The sequence below is a fragment of the Heptranchias perlo genome, chromosome 24 (assembly GCF_035084215.1).
Source record: "Heptranchias perlo isolate sHepPer1 chromosome 24, sHepPer1.hap1, whole genome shotgun sequence".
In the NCBI taxonomy this organism is placed as follows: Eukaryota; Metazoa; Chordata; class Chondrichthyes; order Hexanchiformes; family Hexanchidae; genus Heptranchias; species Heptranchias perlo.
In genome coordinates this window covers 25,712,111-25,735,448 of record NC_090348.1, presented here as the reverse complement: position 1 = coordinate 25,735,448, position 23,338 = coordinate 25,712,111, and the positions used below count along the sequence as shown (strand labels likewise).

Genomic DNA, 23,338 nt, shown 5'->3' with positions numbered 1-23,338 from the left:
AGTGTAAAAGCAGCTTGTGGTGTCCCTACTAATCTATATGTGAAGAAAACCTGCTAAATTATTATTAGCTTTCCTTATTCTTGTAGAAACTGAAGACCACATAGAGAAATGCTAATATTTATAGTAAAGCATTAAGCGGAAATGATTTTATTTTCTTCTCTCTTCTCCCCATTTCAAAAGATCACTTACAGTTAAGCCCTCTTTATTGTTTGAATTTGATTCCTGACAACCTACATTATAACCTAGATATTCTGGTAGTATAACCTAGATATCGTAGATGAAAAGAGATATTATCTATTCAACAGAGGTGCAATTTTTTGTGTATTGATTTTTTTTCTTGTGTGCATTGTGCTGTTTCCAGGCAATTTTTCTTTTGTAGCGTACAATATGAAATTGCTGGCATTTTATTTACTTTGAATGGCAGCTGCAAGCAAAAAAAAATGAACCACATTGTGCAACCACTTCCTCAATAATGTTCCATGTACTGGCTTCAAGTGTAAACGACTGCCTAGCTGGGAGTGTGCAGCAGGTTGATCAGTATCTGAAAGAGGAAGATCAGTTAATGGTTTAATTGGGGCCCTTTGCCAGAACTTCTCTTTTACCTTATTTATTCTCAAAATAATTCATGGTGATGTGCTTGGAGACATTTCTGAGAGATGTGATAAAGCACAATATAAATCAAAGCCAGTCAAGATAATTAATGGTGATCCCAGGAGATTGCTCTTCCAGCAATTTCACTTGCTGCTGAGATCAGTTTCCAGCTGGGTTCCCTTGACCTGAGCGTGATAGTGTAGGTAGTGCTACACTGTTCTCCCCCACTTACCTTAATTTTACTGGTATTGTTTTACTGACCTTAATGGCTGGTTGAGTACATCTCTGCATGATTAGACCATATACAAGGCAGATTTAAAAAAATAAATCTTAAAGTAAAGGCAAGATTTACTTCAGTGAAAAAGAATTGGGTGGGGTGCAAAATGGTCTGCTCATTCGCTCTCACCCGTTTTGCGTTACTGTCCCCAACCAATTTCACCCCTATTATCTTTAAGTGAAAAAAGCTATTCCTGATATCTGTTTTAAACTATTTCTCACTAATTTAAATTTATGTCTTCTGGTTTTGCACTGCTGAGTACAGATCAGCTCAAGAAGCTTAAAAGTCCATTCTTGTCCTCTTCCCTCTTCTTCAATGGAGAGGCAAAAACCTACCTCTCAGACTCCACATTTGAAACAATATCAACATTTATAGATATATCAAAACACATTTGCCTTTGCCATCTAGGAGAAAACAGCTTAATAACTCAGAGTAAATCTCCTGTTTATCCTTTTTGATCAAATAACTAAATAAGAGAATAACCACCATGTGGTTAACTGATTAATCTTTTTGCAATCAACAAAGTAACATATATTCTTCCTACATGTACCCATTCTTATCCGAGATAGATCATATGAGGAATTCCCCACAATTTACCTGAAACTGTACAACTCCATTACTCTGATCTATCTTAATTGAATATCAACTCCACACAAACTCTTCAATTGCACCATACCATGCTCTGCATGACCCTGCCTAAGTCATCTACCATGGGATTGAATTATATTTATATTCAAAAGCTATTCATGTATCGTAGTGAAGCTATATATTCATAAAAGTAAGGTTTGGAAGTTGTACACTACTACATGTATCATCGCTCAGCTGTGCACTAGTACATTTATTTTGGTGGAATTGTAGAACACTAGTGTGTACACAAATACACAAACCATAGTGTACAGTATCATAGTGGAGCTGTATGTTAATACATCTTCAGTATTAGAGGTTTAGTCTTAGTATCCTACAAGAGTTGAACACCAGCACTTGTATTGTGCTGGGTCTGTTTCTCTGTGCTAGATACTGACACCAGGGACTGGAATAAAAACAGAAAATGCTGGAAATACTCAGCAAGACAGGCAGTATCTGCGGAGGAAGAAACACAGTTAACGTTTCAGGTCGATGACCTATTGTCAGAACTGGAACAGGGACTGGGGCTCACTAAGTACAGAGGGCGGGCTCCCAACAGGATCCCTAGCACCAAGAGGAAAATTCTGATGGTACTGCAGCACGTTAAGAGATGGAGGGTATTTAAAGGGGGTGGAAAATCCCTGAAGATTTCATTTTTTTTAAGCAATGGACTTGGCCACGGTCCTAGTAGGTAGGTGTTTGAGGCCTATATGGAGGGAGAGGAGGCCACTACGAGACCCTCTCTAGCAACCTGCAACTTAGGGGACTCACCGCCACTGCTGCAGGGACTACTGCTACTCTTCTCCTGATGGCCCCCGGGGTTGGCAGAGACAGCAGTGGTAGCAAGGTAGCAGCCGCCAGCTAACCCAGCAGGCTAAGGGAATTAATGTTCACCACAGAAACTCGGTGGTATGGCTTATCGCCCAGTTTCTCTTGTTTTGTGCAACTATCCTGCCCGATTTTAGGCATGATAGCAGAGGAAAATCCATCCTGGTTGTCAGAGGTGGTAAAATATTTTATCCTGCAGTGCTTCCTTGATGAACACATGCACATGTACACACACAAATAGTGAACAAAAATGGAGACCATGGCCCCGATTTTCGAATCAAATTGCGGATGCGTTGGGGTGGGGGGGCTCCGAAAATCTGGGAAATCCAGATTGGCGGGTTGGAGCCGGCTTCCGGGTTCCCCACAGACGCACCTGTGTGCGCGCCCGCTCCATGAATCCAGAAGTCCCGCCGGCAATTAAAGCTGGCGGGATGATTGTTAAAGATTGTTAAAGAACCAAATGTACCTCATTGAGGTACTTAAGGCACTTTATTTCTGACGTAGTAGTTGAAACGATTTTAAACTTACCTGGGCGGCTTTCCCACAGCTTCCGTTTCATGCCTGGTGAAACCAGGTGTGAAGGGCCGGATCAGACAAAAATAAACGAAATAAATTAAATAAAAAAACATTGCACAAAGTTAAAAAACAAAATAAACCTACCTTTCCACCTTGCTCCGATGTCCGCTGTCTCCTTCTCCGATATCCCTCTCAGCCCCCGATGTGTCCCTCTCCAATCTCCCCCTTCTCCCACCTGATGTCCCTCTCCGAACTTCCCCTTTCCCCACCCCGATCTTCCACTCTCTCTCTCCCCCCCCCCGATCTTCCACTCTCTCTCCCCCCCCCCGATCTTCCACTCTCTCTCTCCCCCCGATCTTCCACTCTCTCTCCCCCCCCGATCTTCCACTCTCTCTCCCCCCCCGATCTTCCACTCTCTCTCCCCCCCCGATCTTCAACTCTCTCTCCCCCCCCCGATCTTCAACTCTCTCTCCCCCCCCCGATCTTCCACTCTCTCTCCCCCCCCCCCGATCTTCCACTCTCTCTCCCCCCGATCTTCCACTCTCTCTCCCCCCGATCTTCCACTCTCTCTCCCCCCGATCTTCCACTCTCTCTCCCCCCGATCTTCCACTCTCTCTCCCCCCGATCTTCCACTCTCTCTCCCCCCGATCTTCCACTCTCCCCCCCCCCCCCCGATCTTCCACTCTCTCTCCCCCCCCCCGATCTTCCACTCTCTCCCCCCCCCCCGATCTTCCACTCTCTCCCCCCCCCCGATCTTCCACTCTCTCTCCCCCCCGATCTTCCACTCTCTCTCCCCCCCCCCGATCTTCCACTCTCTCTCCCCCCCCGATCTTCCACTCTCTCTCCCCCCCGATCTTCCACTCTCTCTTCCCCCCCCCCCGATCTTCCACTCTCTCTTCCCCCCCCCCCGATCTTCCACTCTCTCTTCCCCCCCCCCCGATCTTCCACTCTCTCTTCCCCCCCCCCGATCTTCCACTCTCTCTTCCCCCCCCCGATCTTCCACTCTCTTCCCCCCCCCCGATCTTCCACTCTCTTCCCCCCCCCCCCCGATCTTCCACTCTCTCTTCCGCCCCCCCGATCTTCCACTCTCTCTTCCCCCCCCCCCGATCTTCCACTCTCTCTCCCCTCCCGATCTTCCACTCTTTCTTCCCCCCCCCCCCCCCCTCCTCCCACTGATCTTCAGTGCCCGCCACTCTCTGTTCCAGCGCTGGGTGACGTCCCGCTCTCTCTCTTTCTCCCTCCCACCTCGACGTTGCAGCTCCTGTCGGCAGACAGCCTGTCAATCAGGCTGGTGTCGAGCGCAAAACCCGGAAACAACTTTAATCATCATCAATTACATCGCGATCGTTTTGGAAAAGGTAAGTTTTTTTTAATTCGGATTTGCCACACGCATCTTCACCCCCCCGCCCCCGCTGCCAACCCGCCACCATTTCAAAATTGAGCCCTATATCTCTATTAATTATAATGATTTTGTTCTTTCAGGGTCTTCAATGCAAAAGCAAAAGAATAACTTTTAGTAAGTATAATTTTTTAAATTGTAAAGTAATTTATGATTTATGGATAGAGCAAATCTGTATCTCTGGGAAAAGAACAATCTGAATAAACCGAAGCCGTTCAAGTGAGGCCTGAACCCAAAAATGGTTCGGGCCTTCTGACACCGGCTTCGAGCAGACCGACCGCATCTGTTTTGGGTAGAAGTCAAATCGCCCCCACTAGATTTTGCTAGTAACTGAAGGATGAATGTTGTCCAGGTCAGAATAGAAGCCATGATTTACAGTCACAGTCAGGTGGATTTGCTTTCTGCTGTTGTTTCCTGTTCATTCCCGTTCTCGGGCATCAATCATATCACAAGTTACCCCCGTGTATAAGAAGTAGATTTAATCAAAGCTGAATTTATATCACCTTATTTCTAAAAATTATCATTTAACTGGGAATTATTTCTGTTGGTCTAGTCATGTGTAAACTTAGTGCCTCCATTAATTTTAAAAGGTGAGAATTTCCTGTTCATGATTCAGCAGGGATTTCCTCAAGGGCACGGTGCTACAGGGAGTTCCGAGATTGCATTTGTGTATCTACTCATATCTCAATCTTAAAATAACTATAATGAGTAGCTGATCCAACAGTTCAATGAGTAAACACACTGCCTAGTGTTATACTATGTTACACAGATCAGAAGGTCCCAAGTTCAATCCTCAGTCTTTGCTGGGTTTGTTGATTGTCTATGGTGGTGGTCAGGGTGCTGCAATTGGCTACAGTGCTGCTATCCTATGAAAGAGGGAAGATAAGCCAGCTCAGCTATGATGTACTTTGGAGTTATAATAGCCTTCTAACCCTCTTATATGAAAAACTGCCACCTGAATGAGGTGTCAGAGTGCTATGTACCTGCATAAATATAAACGTGCCAATGTTATTATGTTTACATACACAACAAAGAAATGTGTCCTCATTCCATCATTTTCTGCTCTGCTGTACACTTTGGAAATCTTTCTTCTACTTGTCCTTGAGAAATTGGCAATGCTGGAGTTTATTGACCATCATAGTTGCCCCGACAAGGTGATGGTAAGTCTTTTCCTTGAACTGCTGCAGTCCTTGTGTCATAGGTGCTCCCATGAAAGTGTTAAGTAGGAAATCTCTGGCCATAGTTGGAGATCAGACACATCACTGTGTAGATTGGGACATCAGGATTTAATTAGTCTAACTTGAGACTAACCACTAAATATGGTTTACATTCAAATGTGAGATATGGATACTTGCATATCTAACAATTTTGTGCAATTTGTTCTCTTTGTAGATGACCAGTACAGTGTTTGCCAAGAGCCTCCATCATCACTTACCTCAAAAATTGTGGAGGATCTCAATATTTATACAGCGTTGAAATGCATAAAGGAAAGGCAATGTTCCATACACCTGAAAGTTAAAGGGACATTGATACTTGATGGTATTTATTTTTATATTTTCATCAAAAATTGTTTGAAAACAAATTTGGAAGAAAATTGCATCCTCGTTGCAGTGAGCATCTTTGTGCAGCAATGTAGATTCTGAAAATGGCATACATCTCCATACTTTAGTCTTCAAATTATGGGAGAAAATTTTGCAGGGTTCTCCCAGTCTCCTGCTGTAACTTTGGTGGAACCTCCCGAGAAACCACATAAACAGCTGATTTTAGCCATGTACGCCATTTCTCCGGGGATTCTGACGATCTCCCAACGGAGAACCCCTATGGAAATTCCAGGTGTACGTTCTTAATAATGGCCCAGAAATTACTCACCTGAGGATGCCGTTCATCAATGGCGTCCTCTCAAATCGCCGATGAAGACAGGGAGCAAGTTCGCAAATGCGTGCATGCACACTAAAACCAGGAAATCGCGAGCTTGCTCCCATTGGTTCGCTGGTGGCTTGACAGGTTTGAATTAAAGGGCCACCTACGCTACAATCAATAAAATCATTAAACATTCGGAAACTTACCCATCTGCCCAGCTTACACCATCAAAAGGTACGCTGGAAAATTCCAGCCTTACACTACTTTTTAAAAGCGCAATGACTGTCAATGAATGCGAAACAACAAAAAATTAATTAAAAAAAATGTGGAATGTCATATTACTCTTTTAATATTTTTTGATCATAATTTTTTTTTTAAAAAGTAAACATTTTTCTTTTACTTTTAACTTCTGTAAGTTTCATTACATTAAATTATTTGCTTGGCTTTTTATAATAAGATATGTTAAATTTTTATTTAAACTAACACACAGAAGTTAACTGTGAAGGAATGATTTCTAGTTGCCAGCTTGTGGGCGTGACTTCTCATCTTGACAGATTCTGTGGGTGTGGCTTCCATTCTCACAGTCTGTATCGGTTCCGAATGAACCTGCGCTGAAATCACAGCCCTGAATTAAAAAAAAAATTGAAAAGGGGAGCAAGTGGACGTCGGAGTTGAGTTAAGATTTCTCATAGCGTTTGTCTGCAGGATGTGCGGACAGCCTCGCCACGCCAGTCGAAGCATGTTCCGACCCGATGTGTTTTCAAAGCAATTCAATGTACAAAGTAAACATTAAGAAAACAGATTATTTACAGTCCTGTACTTACTGGTAGATAACTCCTGGATAATGAAGAAAGACTGTATGTCAGAAATTTTACTGTCTGATTTCTTCTGGCAAATCATCTTCAGAGCTCCAAAGATAGTCTAGTTAAAATATATGGGCCGAGTTGACAATCCAATATCTCAAGCAGTTAAACTCTTGGCTCCCAACAAATTGGTGGCGAGTTTAAATTTGAACGCAGAACACTACTTAAACTTCCTTGGTTATATTGTCACTTTTTGCCCTTGGAGGGCTAGTAGATGAAGTACTGTGTAGAATTTACATCTTATCATTTTACATCTTTGGGAAAGGAGGAGGAAAGGTAACGGATATTGCCCAAAACATTCTATTTGTATCACACTTCCTGCTACCCAGTCGTAGAGCAGCATTGATGGTAATTATGGAGGCATCTACAATTCAAACTATCCTTTCTTCCTAGTTGGAGGAGAAGGGATGATGAATAGTAGGGAGATGAGAATGTAACTTTTGATAAGTGTATTCCTTGCCAGCTGAGCAAAGACAAGTATGAGCCTTAGACCTCCCTACCCTCTTATCTGCAAGGGCAAACACGGCAATAGGAAATACCGGTGGAAGTTATAAAGGAGAAAAATAGGGAATAAGAGTGAAGGAAGGGGAAACGTTTAATTTTGTTAAACCTTCGGTAATCTCTTGTGTCTTGAGGATGCTTGCACTTAGCTGCTGAAGAAAGAAGATGGCAGTATCTCTTGTGTGGTCTGAATATACTGTGCTTGATTGGCGTGTAGAACTATGTGAGAGCTTGGAGACCAGATGTAAACGAGCAAGTGAGCTCTCTCATTGGAATGCAATGAATCTCCCTGCTACCACATATCCCAGCCTGCATTAGGCCCATCTCTTGTACAAAAGCTGACCACGTGGAGGATACTGCCTTCTCTTTCTCCTCAAATTCTCTCTTAGATGCTGCGTGAATTACAAAGTGCCTTACATTTACTTTGTTCTTATGTTCCAGAACATATCCGTGGTGTGGAAATGTGCTCTGTTTCAATGAGCACCTTACAATACCAATGTGCAGTTGTGAAATTCAATAAACGTACATATAAGAAATTTACTGCACAGCCTGTAAGTTTGAATCTCTCAGTGTTTAACTGTTAAAATTGATTAACCTGCGGTATAAAAGCACTATTTTTTGGGCCAGATTTTGCTGAAACGGGGCACCTCAGGGCGTGCTCCATTAGTTAAACTTATAATTGCACATTTAGGTTTTAAAATTTTTAGCCCACAAAGTTGCTAGAAGTGCGAGCTGATAATGGCGCAGTGAGGGCAACCGGGCATCTGGGACTTTGGTGAACAATGGGACAGGGTACCTCCTTAACCATGAGATTAAAGGATTGAGAAGTAGATAGAGGAAGGACTGGGAAGGAGGGTGAATTAAAGTGGGCGATTTCAATGTCAAATCAGGTAGAGAAAGAGAGGGAAAGAAAGGTTGGATTAAGAGAGAGAGAAAAAAGAGAAAGACAAGAATAGTAAAAAAAAATTAAAATTTCACATGCATATTCAGATTCAGACAGCATACTTGACAATTTACTTGTTTGATATTTTTGGTTTCGTTAAAGAAACGTGTAAAAGCTTAAAAACCTAGCTGCTTTACTCTGAAAGTCCTAGGATAGGATCTGACTCAAAATATTGATTGAGATCCAAACCAAAACTTTGGGTTCAGCTTGCCTTGACTTAAATAATCATCCCTGACCTTTTGGTTTGATTTTGATACAAAGATCTGATTGCTACAGGCTTGGAAAATGAATGTCTAAATATATGTTTCAGTCTGACATTTAGCCTTGAAAAGAGGACCAATTAGAGAGGTTTTAACCCCATGATTCCTTTTGTGAATAATTTTTAATGAGATCTTGTTAGGTGTATGAATCAGTATAGCTTTTGGCACCAGTTTTATACAAAACTTTAGGACTTTGTTATATGTTTTCAAAAGATGGCTTAACATTTCTCATGCAGGCTTTTTTCAAATTATATAGTAATTTTACCTGTGTTGATATGTCACCTTTTCAATGCAATTTCAATAGTCATGCCAAAACTTCAATAACTATGAGGAAGTTTTGAATGGGCAATCTTCCAATGCTTAAGGTAGTCAGATCAAATTCCTGCCAGCATTATTTAAGACTATTTTTAGTGTGCTTATTTTAAATGGGTTAACCTTTGCCTTAAAATAATCCTGGCAAGGAATCAGTGACAGCACCTTCAGCGTTCGCATTAAAAGATCAGCCATTAGATGATTTCCTTATTGGTATCCCCTCCCTGATCATTCGTCATGTGCTGAATGTTTTGTTGGCAGCCTGCAGCAAATATACTCAGTGGACAATAGCCCCTTGTGTCCTGAGGAGTGTGGAGGGAGATACCAGTGGACACGAGCCACTTGTGTCATGAGAAGTGTTGAGAAAGCTATCCAATTAATCTCACTTCCCTGCTCTTTCCCCATAGCCCTGCAAATGTTTCCTTTTCAAGTATATATCCAAGTCCCTTTTGAAAGTTACTGTTGAATCTGCTTCCACCACCCTTTCAGGCCATGCAGTCCAGATCCAACTCGCTGCATAAAAAAAATTCTCTTCATCTTCCCGCTGGTTCTTTTGCCAATTATCTTAAACCTGTGTCCTTTGGCTACTGCCCCACCTGCCAGTGAAAACAGTTTCCCCTTATTTACCATATCAAAACTTCCCATAATTTTGAACACCACTATTATATCTCTCCTTCATCTTCTCTGCTCTAAGGAGAACAATCCCAGCTTCTCTAGTCTCTCCACATAACTGAAGCCCCTATACCTGGTATAATTTTAGTAAATCTCCTCTACATCCTCTCTAAGGTCTTGACATCCTTGTGGTGTGGTAGTGTGGTACCCAGAATTGGATACAATACTCCAGCTGAGACCTAATCAGTGATTTATAAAGGTTTAGTACAACTTCCTTGCTTTTGTGCTCCATGCCTACTAGCTACTAGAATCAGTGACAAGTTAATAAGGGTAGAAATTACTGTTGATAATGTTACGCACAAACTCTTAATGTATTTGTACCAAATTCTTCTCTTCTATTTTAACAGGGGCGTTAACGATTTAAAATAAATTTCTAGCCTAATACTCTTGTCACCACTATTATTAGGGGTGTTATTTTATGCTGGTACATTTTTGGGAAAATCATAGCAAAAACGTCTTAAAAACATGGGACTCATAATGAAAATCATGAACATTTCAAGCCTGTTTTGTGGCAACCAAAATTACCTTTTTTGCTATATTATATAAACATAAAATCTGATGTGGGTACCTTGCATTCTCTGGATTTGCTGGGCCTTGTGATTTACTGATTTACAGGAATGTGGAAAGTGGTGATGGAGACTGATACTGGGGTTAAAAGGGTTAAATTATGAGGACAGGTTGCATAGACTAGGATTGTATTCCCTTGAGTGTGGAAGATTAAGGGATAATCTAATTGAGATGTTTAAGATGATCAAAGGATTTGATAGGGTAGATGGAGAAACACTATTTCCTGTGGTGGGAGAATCCAGAACAAGGGGGTGATGTCAGGAAGCACTTCTTCACACAAAGGGTAGTGGAAATCGGGAACACTGTCCCCCAAAAGACTTCGATGCTAGGACAATTGAAGCTTTTAAGACTGAGATATATATAGATTTTTGTTCGGTAAAGGTATCAAGCGATATGGAGCTAAGGTGGATAAATGGAGTTGAGGTGCAGATCAGTCATGATCTAATTGAATGGCAGAGCAGGCTCGAGGGGCTGAATGGTCCGCTCTTGTTCTTATGTTCCTGCCATGATAATTGATAGATGTAGTAGTTTTTAAAATTGGCACAAGTTGCTTCTGAGAATAGCTAATTTGAGTCAAGCAAACAATCAAGTTTCTTAAAGACGGTAGAATTTCTAGTCTAAGTTTCAAAATTTTTCTGGAAATTTTAGTATACACAGGTTTAAGTAAATATGGCTCTGAATGTCAAATTCTGTTATCATGCATATATTCAATAAGGAAATGACAAACAACATTTGTAATTCTTTTATTGCAGGTGCAAATTGAGTATGACTGTTTCAGTGCTGAAATGGCTGAAGATACTTATGTGACGCTTAAAACAATCCCTTACTATTGTGATGTCCTCCTGAAACAGGAGTACCGAGTAGAAGGTGAAAATACATGTAGCTTACAGCAATGTGTAATATCAAACTCTTCCTTAATACTGTTTGAGGTTGTTTCTGATGTAACTTTAAAAAAAAATTATACTTGTGGTGGAAAATCATGAACATTCTGCATGACTTAAAATCATTTCCACTTTTGCCTGAACTGTCCCTTTATTGGGCAAATTTTGGATGAAATGCATTGAAATTTGGTAGAGGTGAATATTACTGTCTACCAATATGAAACTAGGAATCCAGTATAAAACAGTACTTTTTATGACTGCTCACAAATAGAAATCATGTAAACCAACCCTTTTATCAACTGTGTCCCGTACACCTTTTTTTAGCTCTCCAATTAATTTGTGAATAGACTCTACTACACTTAAGCAGCAACTGGGTGTTAACAAAGGACAAGGGTATTATTATCAAGACCTGTAATACACTCTGGATTATTTATTTAGCTGTCTGAGCAGCACAACACAATGAAGTCAACATTATTTTAATTTATTTGGCTTATTACACATATAATATAGCATAAAATCCAGTACGTAAGTCAAATTTACATGCAGGTTTTCCTGACCTGCAAACCCATACCTGACAGTTATGTGCTGGTGCGAGTATTCAATAGCTGGTCAGCTGCCCATAGCAGGAACACCTGTTTTTTGCCAGGAAGCAAATTTCTAGCAAAATTATATTACAAAAGCTTCAATAAAGAATATTGTGAGAAGCATAATCCCAGAAAGAGTTGACAGCATGGAAATAATAGTATCATATGAATAAATGGGTTTAGCTTTTAGATCTATTACTTTCACCTCAGTAAGTAGTGTTGAAAGACAACAAATATCTGGAAATTTGAATGCACAGGGTGCCGATAATGTTATCCAGGTTGCTTGATGTGCACAGCTGCCCATATTGCAGCCTGTAAGCATTTTGAGTGCCTTGAGTTTGTGCACCAACTATGTGCAAGGTCTTAAGTTCAATGGAAATGAAGGGAGCTCCTCATTATGTAATTTGCTAGAAATTTCCTTCCTGGCGAAAAACAGGTGTTCCTGCTATGGGCAGCTGACCAGGTATTGAGTAGTCGCACCAATACATATCTTTCAGGTATGGGTTTGCAGGTCAGGAAAATCTGCATGTAAGTTTGACTCACATACTGGATTTTATGCTATATGTGTAGAAAGCCAAATAAATTAAAATAATGTTGACTTCTTTGTGTTGTGCTGCTCAGAAAGGTGAATAAATAATCCAGAGTGTGTTACAGGTCTTGATAATAATACCCTTGTCTTTTGTTAACACCCAGTTGCTGCTTAAGTGTAGAAGAGTCTATTCACAAATTAATTGGAGAGCTAAAAAAGGTGTAAGGGACACAGTTGATAAAAGGGTTGGTTTACATGATTTCTACTTGTGAGGGCGTCATTAAAAAATACTGTTTTATACTGGATTCCTAGTTTCATCTGGAGCAATTCAAACAGTCACTCAGCAGGCACTTCAAGGGAGGGATATAACGAAACTTGCCTCTTTTTTTCCTGCGTAGTCTTCTCCTCCACATGGGGAACGTTGCTGGTCCTCCTATTGCTTGACCGTAAAATATCCATCCAGTAAATTAGCCATTTTTTGTGGCGGCCAATTTGAAAAAGTTCAGGCACTGCTTTAAGTGCTTTTTAACAGCTCCTGGCACCCGATAGTCCACCCTGCAGAAGTGCTGCTCCGGGCCTCTGCTTCCCCAAGCTCCACCCATCCACCTCCCATATATCCCCAGTCACGAGACCCTTGAAACATATGCCCACTACCCCCCCCGGACTTGCCTTGCTGCCGGCAGCCTTCTCTTGGTGCTGGTAGGCAGCCTCCGGTGCACCCAACCTCCAAACCTCACCCCACCGTCCAGCTGCAGATTTCTGCCTGAAAATGGGAGAGCAGCTGACTGCTGACAATCAAATGAGGCCCAGAAGTTAAAATCCTCCTTTAGCCTTGGGACAGCAAGCAATTGTTAAGTTCAATGCAAAATTTCACATGCAGAACTTAATTTACCATTAGTGAATAGATTTGAGGACTTTAGTTATAAGGTATAAACACAAGCATTGCAGAGTAGGTCCATGAACATGTATAGTGCCTGAAGCTAAAGGACATTACTGCATACTTAATCAGATAATGATGTCATGCTTAGTGAGTTTATATAATCTTAGCTGAGCTCCACAGACTGGGAGGTACAATGTTCGATCCCTAGCCTGTACTGAATTGGATAATCTCAGCTGTGACAGTGGTAATAGTGTTACAATTGACGTTAGCACCCCTGGATTACAGAGGTAAAAGTTAACTAGAGCTCCTATTCCTCTTTGAACTGTGCATGCATGGATATCGAGTGAGGACAGATGTTGGCATGGATGCGATCCCATGATGAATAGCATGCTAGCACCCACTGTCAAGGCTTACATATGAATAATGGCCATTTTGAGTTGGGATATTGGAGGACAACCACCACCCATGGAACCATACCCAGTATGGAGGGAAGGGGTGAAAATTGGCAAGAAGAAGTAACCTAATTGTATGGTCTGTTTAAAAATATTTATTATACATTTAGGACTATTTTTCAACATTGAACTCATTTTGACCTATTTATGTGAAGCCAGGGCTTGCAGTTTGAATGCTTTGCTCTACTGCCCATATTCCTATTACTCACTGAAATTTAATGAGGGGACAATAGTGAAAAGATTTCCTCACACATGACTGCCCTTTACCTAATCATGTTTAACATTGTGCTCCAAATGTTGAGTAACTGTCCGATTGAATGTTTTAAAACTGTTCTGGGTTGATAGAAATTGGGCTTATTAAGTTGACAATTCAGTCTGAACCACACATATCTATTTAATCTAGGTCAAGCAGATTCTAATTAGGACAAGTGGTTGTTTCCAATACCTGTACCCAAAAGAAGAGTGTCTCACTTCTGATGCACAAATGATGACATCCAGTGGATAAATACACAATTTTCAATTGATGCAAAGTAAACCTCCATGATCGGGGGGTGGATTTATCCTGGAAATAAACATTAATTTAGAATTATACAACTGTACTTTAATTCTTGCAGAAAGACTTTGGCATCATAAAGCTTCAACTGTCTTTTTCTCTTTTAGATTGTACTAATAAAGATATTGGAAGAAATATCCCAATTTGCATAGGTACAGTAATACATTAATATTAAATTACATGATTCATGTGACAAGTTTGTATTTCAAGTTTGGACACACAGTTATGTTTATGTATTAATTCATTTTCTTCAATTTCATTTCTGAAGTCTCCCTGTGCCATACATTCTCCTAGCTTGAGAGGGCAATTGGGGGACCTATTCTTTGGCTTCTCTAATGAGGCATTACAAGTTGCTGGATAGTGTAATTTTTTTTTGCCTGCTCCCCCATGTGTGGAAGCATTTGGCAGTTGCTTGGTGCCTCATAGTAATGGCATGGCTAAGATTAGAGACTTACTATGTGGGGATTTGCAAGTGCAAAGCCCTGTCCTACACATTGAATCCCAATGTGTTCACTGCTCTTTGTAGTACACATTTTAATAAAGTACAATACAATACAAAAACTTGTTAATCCCTCAAAGCTTGCTTTCAATATGTATGCTTTATAATTACCAAATTGGATGTTGTGCGTAAAAGTTTTTTTGAGACCATCTTTTAAAGTAAAATGAAGGTGTTACCACAGGGTTGGTGACATGCTGAAATTATTAGTTGATAGTTCAGCATGTTTTAGAATTTGAATACTAAATAAATTACTATTGACTTTCTTACTATATTTCAGCTGGTAAATTAGACTATGTTATTGACAAAAAACAGAAGACATTATCTGTTCAAGTTTCTGACTTCTTAGAAGATCATGTCTACAATGTGCGTTTATGCCACAAATGGTTTACGTGTGAAGATTTGGGAACCAATGCATTGGTAAATGATCACTGTTTTGTTTCAATATAAATTCCATCTCCTTTAAAAATATAGGCCCCAAAATTTCTGGGCGGTCTTCTCTGCTGGGTCAAGTGCAGTGGAGTGGAACCCCCGCCTACTCTAGCCCCAGGCTGCACACCCTATCCCAAATTCCGAGGGCGGGGTTATTTGCAAGGCTGGGTTGGGTGCCGCTGATGAGCCCTTGTAAGGTGGAGTGATGCGATGCGGTCCCCCCAAGCCTTATTCTTCAGCTTTTAGTGTAGCTATTCTGCCACTAGACAAGGTAATCAATCCCCTCCAAGATCAATTACCTTAGTCTACTAAACGAACTCACGATAGCCAGCCATGAGTTCCACTGAGGCCTTTCAAAGGTGCAAAGCCCGGGAGATCCCTTCACCGCATGCCCTCTTGACATAGAGGGAGGCAGGCAGAAGATCCACTCACTGTCCCCGGGACAGTGGAAAGGCCAGAGAAAATGGGGCAGAATCACTACGTAACCAGGTTCCACATCATATTTTGTCCCCGTCCCCAACTCCAACCTCTTCGGTCTCAGGAATTTCGGGGCCATACATTTTATTCTTTATTCCCTGATGTAACTTGCAGATTTATTGTCACTGCAAGATTGCTAAAAATATTTTTTTTTACAGATAAAAGTACAAGATTCCACCAAAAAGGTCACCTTGCCATACTCTCAGATATTGCCCTGTTTGTGTATTGAGGTAATAAGTGTGTGCAACTGTGGTGTATTTGCATCATTAATTTGAAGAGTTATGATCAATGCTAGAAAATGTCAAATCCGCATGTTAATGACTTACCATATGCTGAAACTATAAAGGATTTAAAGAGGTGACCAAATGCAGTTGATATTAGAATTAAAAAAGATTTCAGACTATTTCTTTTTAATTGTCCTTAATTTAATCTTATGCTGTAAAATTTGTAGACCTGTTTATAACCTTCAATATCATGCTATAAAATTTGTAAAAATCCTTATAATCTTCTCATTTTATTTTAGCTAAAACTTGTTTTCCACATGCACATGATCTCTTATTCTCTTTCCCTTTTCCTTTTGAGAACTCTGTATTTGTGCTTTTGTTGTATTTCCAGGGCTGGTCAGCACTTCCTGATGCTCGGAGGATACAACTTTGTCCATTTAAAAACTGTAAGTCACAGAATTTAATAAAAATAATTTTCTTACATGTATTCTAATTGGCTGAGCTAAACACATCGGTGGGGTGAGGGGGTAAATTGGACATGGGCAGGACGTAAAACAGGCGGAATCACTTTTGCCGCTGGTTAATGAAACTGATTATCGGGTGGGATGTATAATGGGCGACCAATGCGATACGCCCGTTTTATGTCCCTGCCCATCTCCAATTTCACCAACATTTACTGGTTTACTGGTACACACTTACTGTACTGCTTTGTTCTGGTTAATCTGAAGTTTGGTTAAAAGGTGTTACCTTTCTCTGACAGCTGTTAAAGCAGTGAGCATAATTTCTGGTAGATATAAGTCAGTGTTACCAAAATGCTTTCAAATTTGACACTAGTTTAGTCCTTTCAGAGAAACCATTAAAGTAAAAGGTTTCACAGTGGTGCAGTATTATGCTTAGACTTTGGGTAATATTAAATGAACTGTCTACATTGTGTCTGCCCAAAATTTAGCAGAGTTCACATTAATTTGGTAATTTCAATCAAAGGCCTTGAAATTGTTGTACAGATATTAAGGTACTTGCTGCATTCTTCATTACCTTTGTCTGCTATTTTAATGAAAGCATCAGATGTTTAAAATAATTGGGCTAATGCTTCAGTTACCTAGTGCACAAAGGAATGTTGACAAAGCATAACACCAAAGAAACCATAAAGAAAAGAATGAGGAATGAATAAAATCAAACTAATACTTTCACTGTATTCTCTTTAGGTTTATTGCTGAGGCATTGCTGTGTCTCCTCTTAATATATACAAAATCACGTAAACTCCAAAGAGTAGTTTGTAAATGTAACAATATGAGCATGATCATTCCCCCAAAGGGAATGAGTCGTGAAAAAATGGTTGTTGTTACAGTATGTTCCTGCAAAATGTCTTTTTTTTTGGAGGTGGGGTGGGGGGGATGTGTAACAAATACATGTGTCCAATTGTTTTGACAAATGATAATTTTGTAGTTTCAAACATCCTTCAACCCAGCCTCTGATATCTGACTACAGACACAGCTGAACTCTGGAATGGCATAACGTACGATCGTGTAGCACAGGAGTTGGCATGGCAACCGGCCTGCCCTGTGGAAGTTGATGTAAACCTCTGCTGGATGACTGAAAGCAATGACCATTGCATTGATCTACAAAATTCCTTCCAAAAAGTACAACAAAAAGTAAGTAAACAAATTTAGAAGTTAAATATAAAGCAAAGTGATAACATGACAATTTGATTAGCTTAAGTTGTAGTTACTTAAGGGGATGTTTTCCACTTTTAGAAACCGGGATTTTAGTCTGCCTTTTATTTTTCATTTTAACGACATTACTTCAATGTCAATTAGTTCTATTTTCTGGTGGGTGACTTTGATCCATAAAATTTTATTAGTGGCTCAACAGAAACCAGGCCAATCATGATTAGAATGCAATAAAGCACATTTGACATCACCCATTGCTTTAACAGCCAGTGAACTAATCAAATGATGACTGAGGACATTAGTCCAGCTATGGAGAGCTGGAGATTACAGGAAATTAAACACTGCAGCAAATAGGTGCAGCCCAGGTTCCTATGGGGCAGTTTCCAGATTTTGTAAGAGTGATTCACAGATCTATAACATTGGAACTAAATGTATTAAAGCTTTGAGTTTTGAAATAATAAGGCAGATTTTGCAGAGAATCTGTTGGGGAGTCAGACTTGATAAGCACTTCAGGTTTTTAAAAATGTGTGCAATATTCTGCTTATGTAGTTTGAATAGCAAATGTCTTGGTTAGTTTTGACCTTCCTTCATTGTACTTGCAATGATTTAAAAAAAAATTTACATGAAGAAGAAAAAAAATACAGCTGCACATGCCATCACATACACGGCTCCAATCTTCCAGTAGGTGGATTGATTAACTCTTTAGTGACATGAGGCCAGATATGAACTGTTAAGTCGCTTTATTTTACAGTCAGTAAGTGAACTCACAGAGTAACAAATATATCAAATCTCACTTCAATTTTATCTTGGTCCCTCCTCATAAATAAGAAAAATAATAAACCATGCCGCCCTATCCTGATTAGCAGGCTAAATATATTTGATTTTGGTCAGTCCCAGTATTAAATCAGACCATGGCTTATACCGGTGGCCTTGTCAGCTAAGGGCCTAAGGGCCATATTTGCCAGAAGACCTCACCAACTGACCTAGAGCATTTGGTTCTCTGTTCCTTTATTCCCTATGTCTACAGAAAGTGGGGGTGCTGGGGGGGGGGTCAACCTTTGACCCCTCCCTTGTCCAGGGGTTTGTCTGTAGAACTGCCAATAATACTACCCTTTTCTCTCTCAAGTTTTTATATTCTTACCAGACAGCTCATGTTGTGTACACAACAATAGAACCATTTCATGTGAATGGCAACCTGGGACCCTGAAATCAAATTAAACAGAGAGTTGTTTAAAAGGACACAGGTTCAAAATAATAAAAGGCAAATTTAGTATTTCTATTAGGAAATTTTACTTCATACAAAGAGTGATTAATACATGGAATGGACTGCTGGATAGCGTGATGGAGGCGAAAATCCTGGAATCGTTTAAGAAACGGTTAGATGCTGCAATTAAGGAAATTTAGGGTCACTCTTGATGGATGAACTAAGATGGGCTGAATGGCCTTCCTCATCCATAATTATCTTGTGAAGAAAAGTTTATGTATATCGTTTTGTTTTGAAATACTCAAAAGTCAATCGTTCTATGAAAATAATACTGGCTATTTAAATTATTTTGTTGAATAGGTCAGGTATTCACGTGTAGATCCACATCCAAGGCTGTGTGTAAAGGTAAAGCATTTTCCATACTTTCATCTGAAATAGAATTTATGATTTTCTTTACCTCATAGTTAATGCTACATATATCCATCTAAGCCCGATGCTGTCCTCCGCACACAAACTTCCCAGCACTGGACAGTATTCAAGTGCAGGAATCCAGGCTGATTTTTTTTTCCTGTCCATCCTAGGGATGCTGAGGTCAATTGTAGTGTTCCTACTGCTACTTGATTGTTGAAATGAGTCAACTGAGTGTAGACTGGGGATCAAAACTGGGATCTTTTGATTTATGTTGTTGCATTACACGCTGATTGATCCAACTGAGCGTTTTTATATTTTTTCAACAATCTAGTACGAAGAGTTGAAAGTAAATTGGCAAACATGGAAACAGTTTATTTATTGGAAAGAGTAGGGCTTTGTACTTATAAATATGTTTTAAGAAAGGAGAATCAGTCCTGTCGATGCTGTATTAAGATTCCTGCCTTCATGTGTACATATATGAACTTTTTACAAACTTATACCACTTTTTACATCGATGTACATTTGTAATTAATATATTACATTTTAAACCTTCTTTTCCAGTTTACTACAGATGAGGGTTATTGGGTCAGATGTCCTTTTGCTTTTGGATATTTACCAGGTAAATTTGTATTTTAAAAGAAATGTACTCACCTTATGGTGTGGCCATGCATAACCAGAAATGTCCCAGCTTTAACTTCTGATCAGAGTTCGCTGGCCTTAGCCAGGGCAGAGATTGCGATACTACAACTGGGTGCAGCATTCCTGGGTTAGGGAGTTAGGTAGCTGCGATTCACACTCTTGGTGGTGCGTGGGTTTACGTGCTCGTGTGAAAATCTTTTGTGCACTATTTTAACATAATCATCAACCCATTTAAGAAATTTGATGTGAATGTATTAACCAGTGCATTACTGGAGGAAATTAAACCTGATGATTGCTATTTGGTGACCCCTGTGGAAATGTGCATGCATGTGGACATTGGCTGAGGGCAGGTTTGGTCTCCGCTGTAATGCCCCCTAAGGTTGAATAGTCTACATTTGCTTAGATGTGGGACCATTGAGTTTCTACTAACACTAAAAATATTTAAAATTAAGTTTCAAAAGTTGTCAAATTGCTGACCTGACTCCTAAGTTATACTTCCAATTTTACATGAACGAATAATAAAAAAAAAGATTTGATAGGGGTGTGCAAAATCATGAATGATTTTGATAGAGTAAATAAGGAGAAACTGTTTCCAGTGGCAGAAGGGTCGGTAACCAGAGGACACAGATTTAAGGTGATCGGCAAAAGAGCCAGGGGCGACATGAGAAAACAATTTTTTAGGCAGCAAATTGTAATGATCTGGAATGCACTGCCTGAATGGGTGGTGGAATCAGATTCAATAGTAACTTTCAAAGGGAATTGGATAAATACTTGAAGGGAAAAAGTTTGCAGAGCTATGGGGAAAGAGCAGGGGAATGGGACTAATTGGATAGCTCTGTCAAAGAGCCGGCACAGACACGATGGGCCGAATGGCCTCCTCCTGTGCTGTATCTGCTATGACTATGATACATTTGATGTTTTTGATCAATTTTTGTGTTGTATTGTAATGAAGTTTGGGGTGGGGAGGTACTGGGGATTAGTTAGTAAATTAGAAATCTGCAAAGAACTAGTTTTTCTTCATAGTTCCTGAGGCAAGGGAAGCTGCACAAAAAAGAACCTGCCATGGTCTGAATTGAGTTATGCAAAAGCCAAACAACAATGAAAAAATACTTGAGGCACACCTGTTCAAAACATGGGGCTGTTTAAGTTCACCCTTGCACTGAATAACTGGAGGTGTGCAAACATGTTTGAGTGAGATAATGATAGTGTGGTGCAAGAGTATGTCTGTCACATCAATCCTGCTTCCACCAGCAATTGCAAGACATTCCACAGCCTTATGTCTGAGGATTTGTTTCCTTTTAAAAAAGGACCAAAAACCTAAAAGATACAATCATGTTAATGTCACATTTCTATAGTTATGAGGACTGTTTTGTGGTTAGCTGATTGTCGCCATCAGGCCTTGTAAATAATGTATTTCACGGGTTTAGTCTTTAAGCAAAAAGGCTGCAAGGTGTTTTGTTCCAAAGTATAATAGCTTTATTAAGAAGTTATAATAAGTAGCAAAGATCTTAAAATACAAGAGTACAATTAAACATACTAGTAAGATGAATACAACCTGACAAAGTCCAAGGCCTCGAAGTGCACTTTCGAAGGTCTTGATTAGTTGAGCGGTCCAGCCTCGCTTCAAGAAAGTTCTAATCAATATGAAGAGGTACCCAACTTTATATATGTTTTAGGCACAATTAGCTCCATATGGGCCTCCCATCAATCATCATAGTCTCATGGGGCTGCCATCAGTCCAACTCCCATATACACACAACTGACTTTGCCACCTCCCTCATGACTAGTTGCCTCTGAGTTGTCCAGAACTCTTATCTTTACCCAAAGCATAATAAAGTTAGAGACAGCTCCCCTTTCCTAACTTATGAACAGAGGATGGGAATGACACCAGATGGTCATTACTTACAGGCCCTCTCTTGCACAAGATCATAAAAAGCTTGTTGTGGATAGACAGAAAGCCTTTGGTCACAGGGAAAACTAACATAATGCTTTTCCCTAACAAGGTTAACAATATTATATAGAAAGCTTGTATAATGCTTTTCTTACATTCCCTTCTTCTGAGCCTGCAGGGGAAACCCTTTAGGCTCACCTCCCCATCCCATCCATAGTTCAAAGCTTGGTAGCGTAATACGTCCATTTATACATTCAGCTTTTTATACATTGAGGATACTACACAAAGCATTATGATAGCAACTACAATTAGATCAAACTGAGCAAAGATTAAAATCTGTGAGAGAATTCTAGCCCAAGGGTACTGTCCTACGTTCCATACTGTTTCCCACCACGCATGATTTGAAAGGGTGGATGTCCTCTTTTCACTGTCAGCATTACGTTGTTTCATTTCAGCCTTTCAGTCTTAATCTCCAACATGACCTCACATGGCTTTATCTAACGTTCTCATCTTGTCAGCATCACATACCTATCTGAGCCATTTGCTCTTCCGATCGAAGTGGGCTGTGGACTTCCAACTGTCCTGAGATTTTGGGTGCAATGTGCCCTATCTTTATACTATTCAGCTGTCGGGGCTGCATGTATGTATCTCTGCTCTTATCACCGAGTCGTAAATTATCCCACCCTCATGCTGACTCTGTGTTAAACAACTTTAGATGAACTGTACCACATAACTTGACCACCTCATCCTTTATCTCTGCTGCGTTCTTACAAGCTGCTTTTGTTCACAAAGAGACAGCAACTTTGTCTCCCCCAGCACCGCTCTCTTGCTAAATGCCTAGATGGTTCGTGAGATGAGATACTTGGCCAAGCTCAGTTTAAACTATATTCTTACATCTCCCTCCTTTTGAACCTGGTGAAACCACTCTGGGTCAATTTTCACTTTTACCCTGTAACTTTCTTCTCGGTCTTGTCTAAGATCACCCTGAGTTACATTTTATTAACTTTACGTTTACATAAATACATATAGACATATACATATTGCTTCTAAGTTTCATTTGGTTAATATTACATATCGTGATATAGACAAAGAAAGTCATAATACACTGTACAGAAAACTATAGTGTACCATATTATCAAGAAATCAGGGACTTAACGTAGGAACGTAGGAACATGAGTAGGCCATTTAGCACCTCGAGCCTGTTCCGCCATTCATTGAGATCATGGCTGATCTGTGACCTAACTCCATATACCCGCCTTAGCCCCGTATCCCTTAATATCTTTGGTTAACAAAAATCTATCAATCTCAGATTTAAAATTAACAATTGAGCTGGCATCAATTGCTGTTTGCGGAAGAGCGTTCCAAACTTCTACCGCCCTTTGCATGTAGAAGTGTTTTTTAACTTCAATCCTAATTTTTAGGTTCTAATTTTTAGGCTACGTCCCCAAGTTCTAGACTGTCCAACCAGCGAAAATAGTTTCTATCTACCCTATCAGTTCCCCTTAATATTTTGAAAACTTCGATCAAATCACCTCTTAATCTTCTAAGTTCCAGGGAATACAACCCTAGTTTGTGTAATCTTTCCTCATAAGTTAACCCTTGGAGTCCAAGTACCATTCTAGTAAATCTACACTGCACTCCCTCCAAGGCCAATATATCCTTCCTAAGATGTGGTGCCCAGAAATGAACATAGTACTCCAGGTGTGGTCTAACCATGGCTTTGTATAGCTGTAGCATAATTTCTACTGCCTTGTATTTTTTTTTATTCATTCATGGGATGTGGGTGTCGCTGGCAAGGCCAG

At 40.2% G+C, this 23,338-nt stretch overlaps 1 protein-coding gene across 1 annotated transcript in view; it reads left to right on the top strand.

Moving 5' to 3' along the window:
• Positions 1-23,338, top strand: part of il17rel (interleukin 17 receptor E-like) — a 54,856-nt gene that overhangs the window by 9,415 nt on the left and 22,103 nt on the right. Inside the window, exons 2-12 of the mRNA XM_068005359.1 lie at positions 4,319-4,352; positions 5,628-5,774; positions 7,901-8,010; positions 10,966-11,080; positions 14,200-14,244; positions 14,869-15,008; positions 15,656-15,727; positions 16,113-16,167; positions 17,210-17,373; positions 18,956-19,000; positions 19,568-19,625. Coding sequence (XP_067861460.1) covers positions 4,319-4,352; positions 5,628-5,774; positions 7,901-8,010; positions 10,966-11,080; positions 14,200-14,244; positions 14,869-15,008; positions 15,656-15,727; positions 16,113-16,167; positions 17,210-17,373; positions 18,956-19,000; positions 19,568-19,625 — 985 coding nt within the window. The remainder of the gene's footprint in view (positions 1-4,318; positions 4,353-5,627; positions 5,775-7,900; positions 8,011-10,965; positions 11,081-14,199; positions 14,245-14,868; positions 15,009-15,655; positions 15,728-16,112; positions 16,168-17,209; positions 17,374-18,955; positions 19,001-19,567; positions 19,626-23,338) is intronic.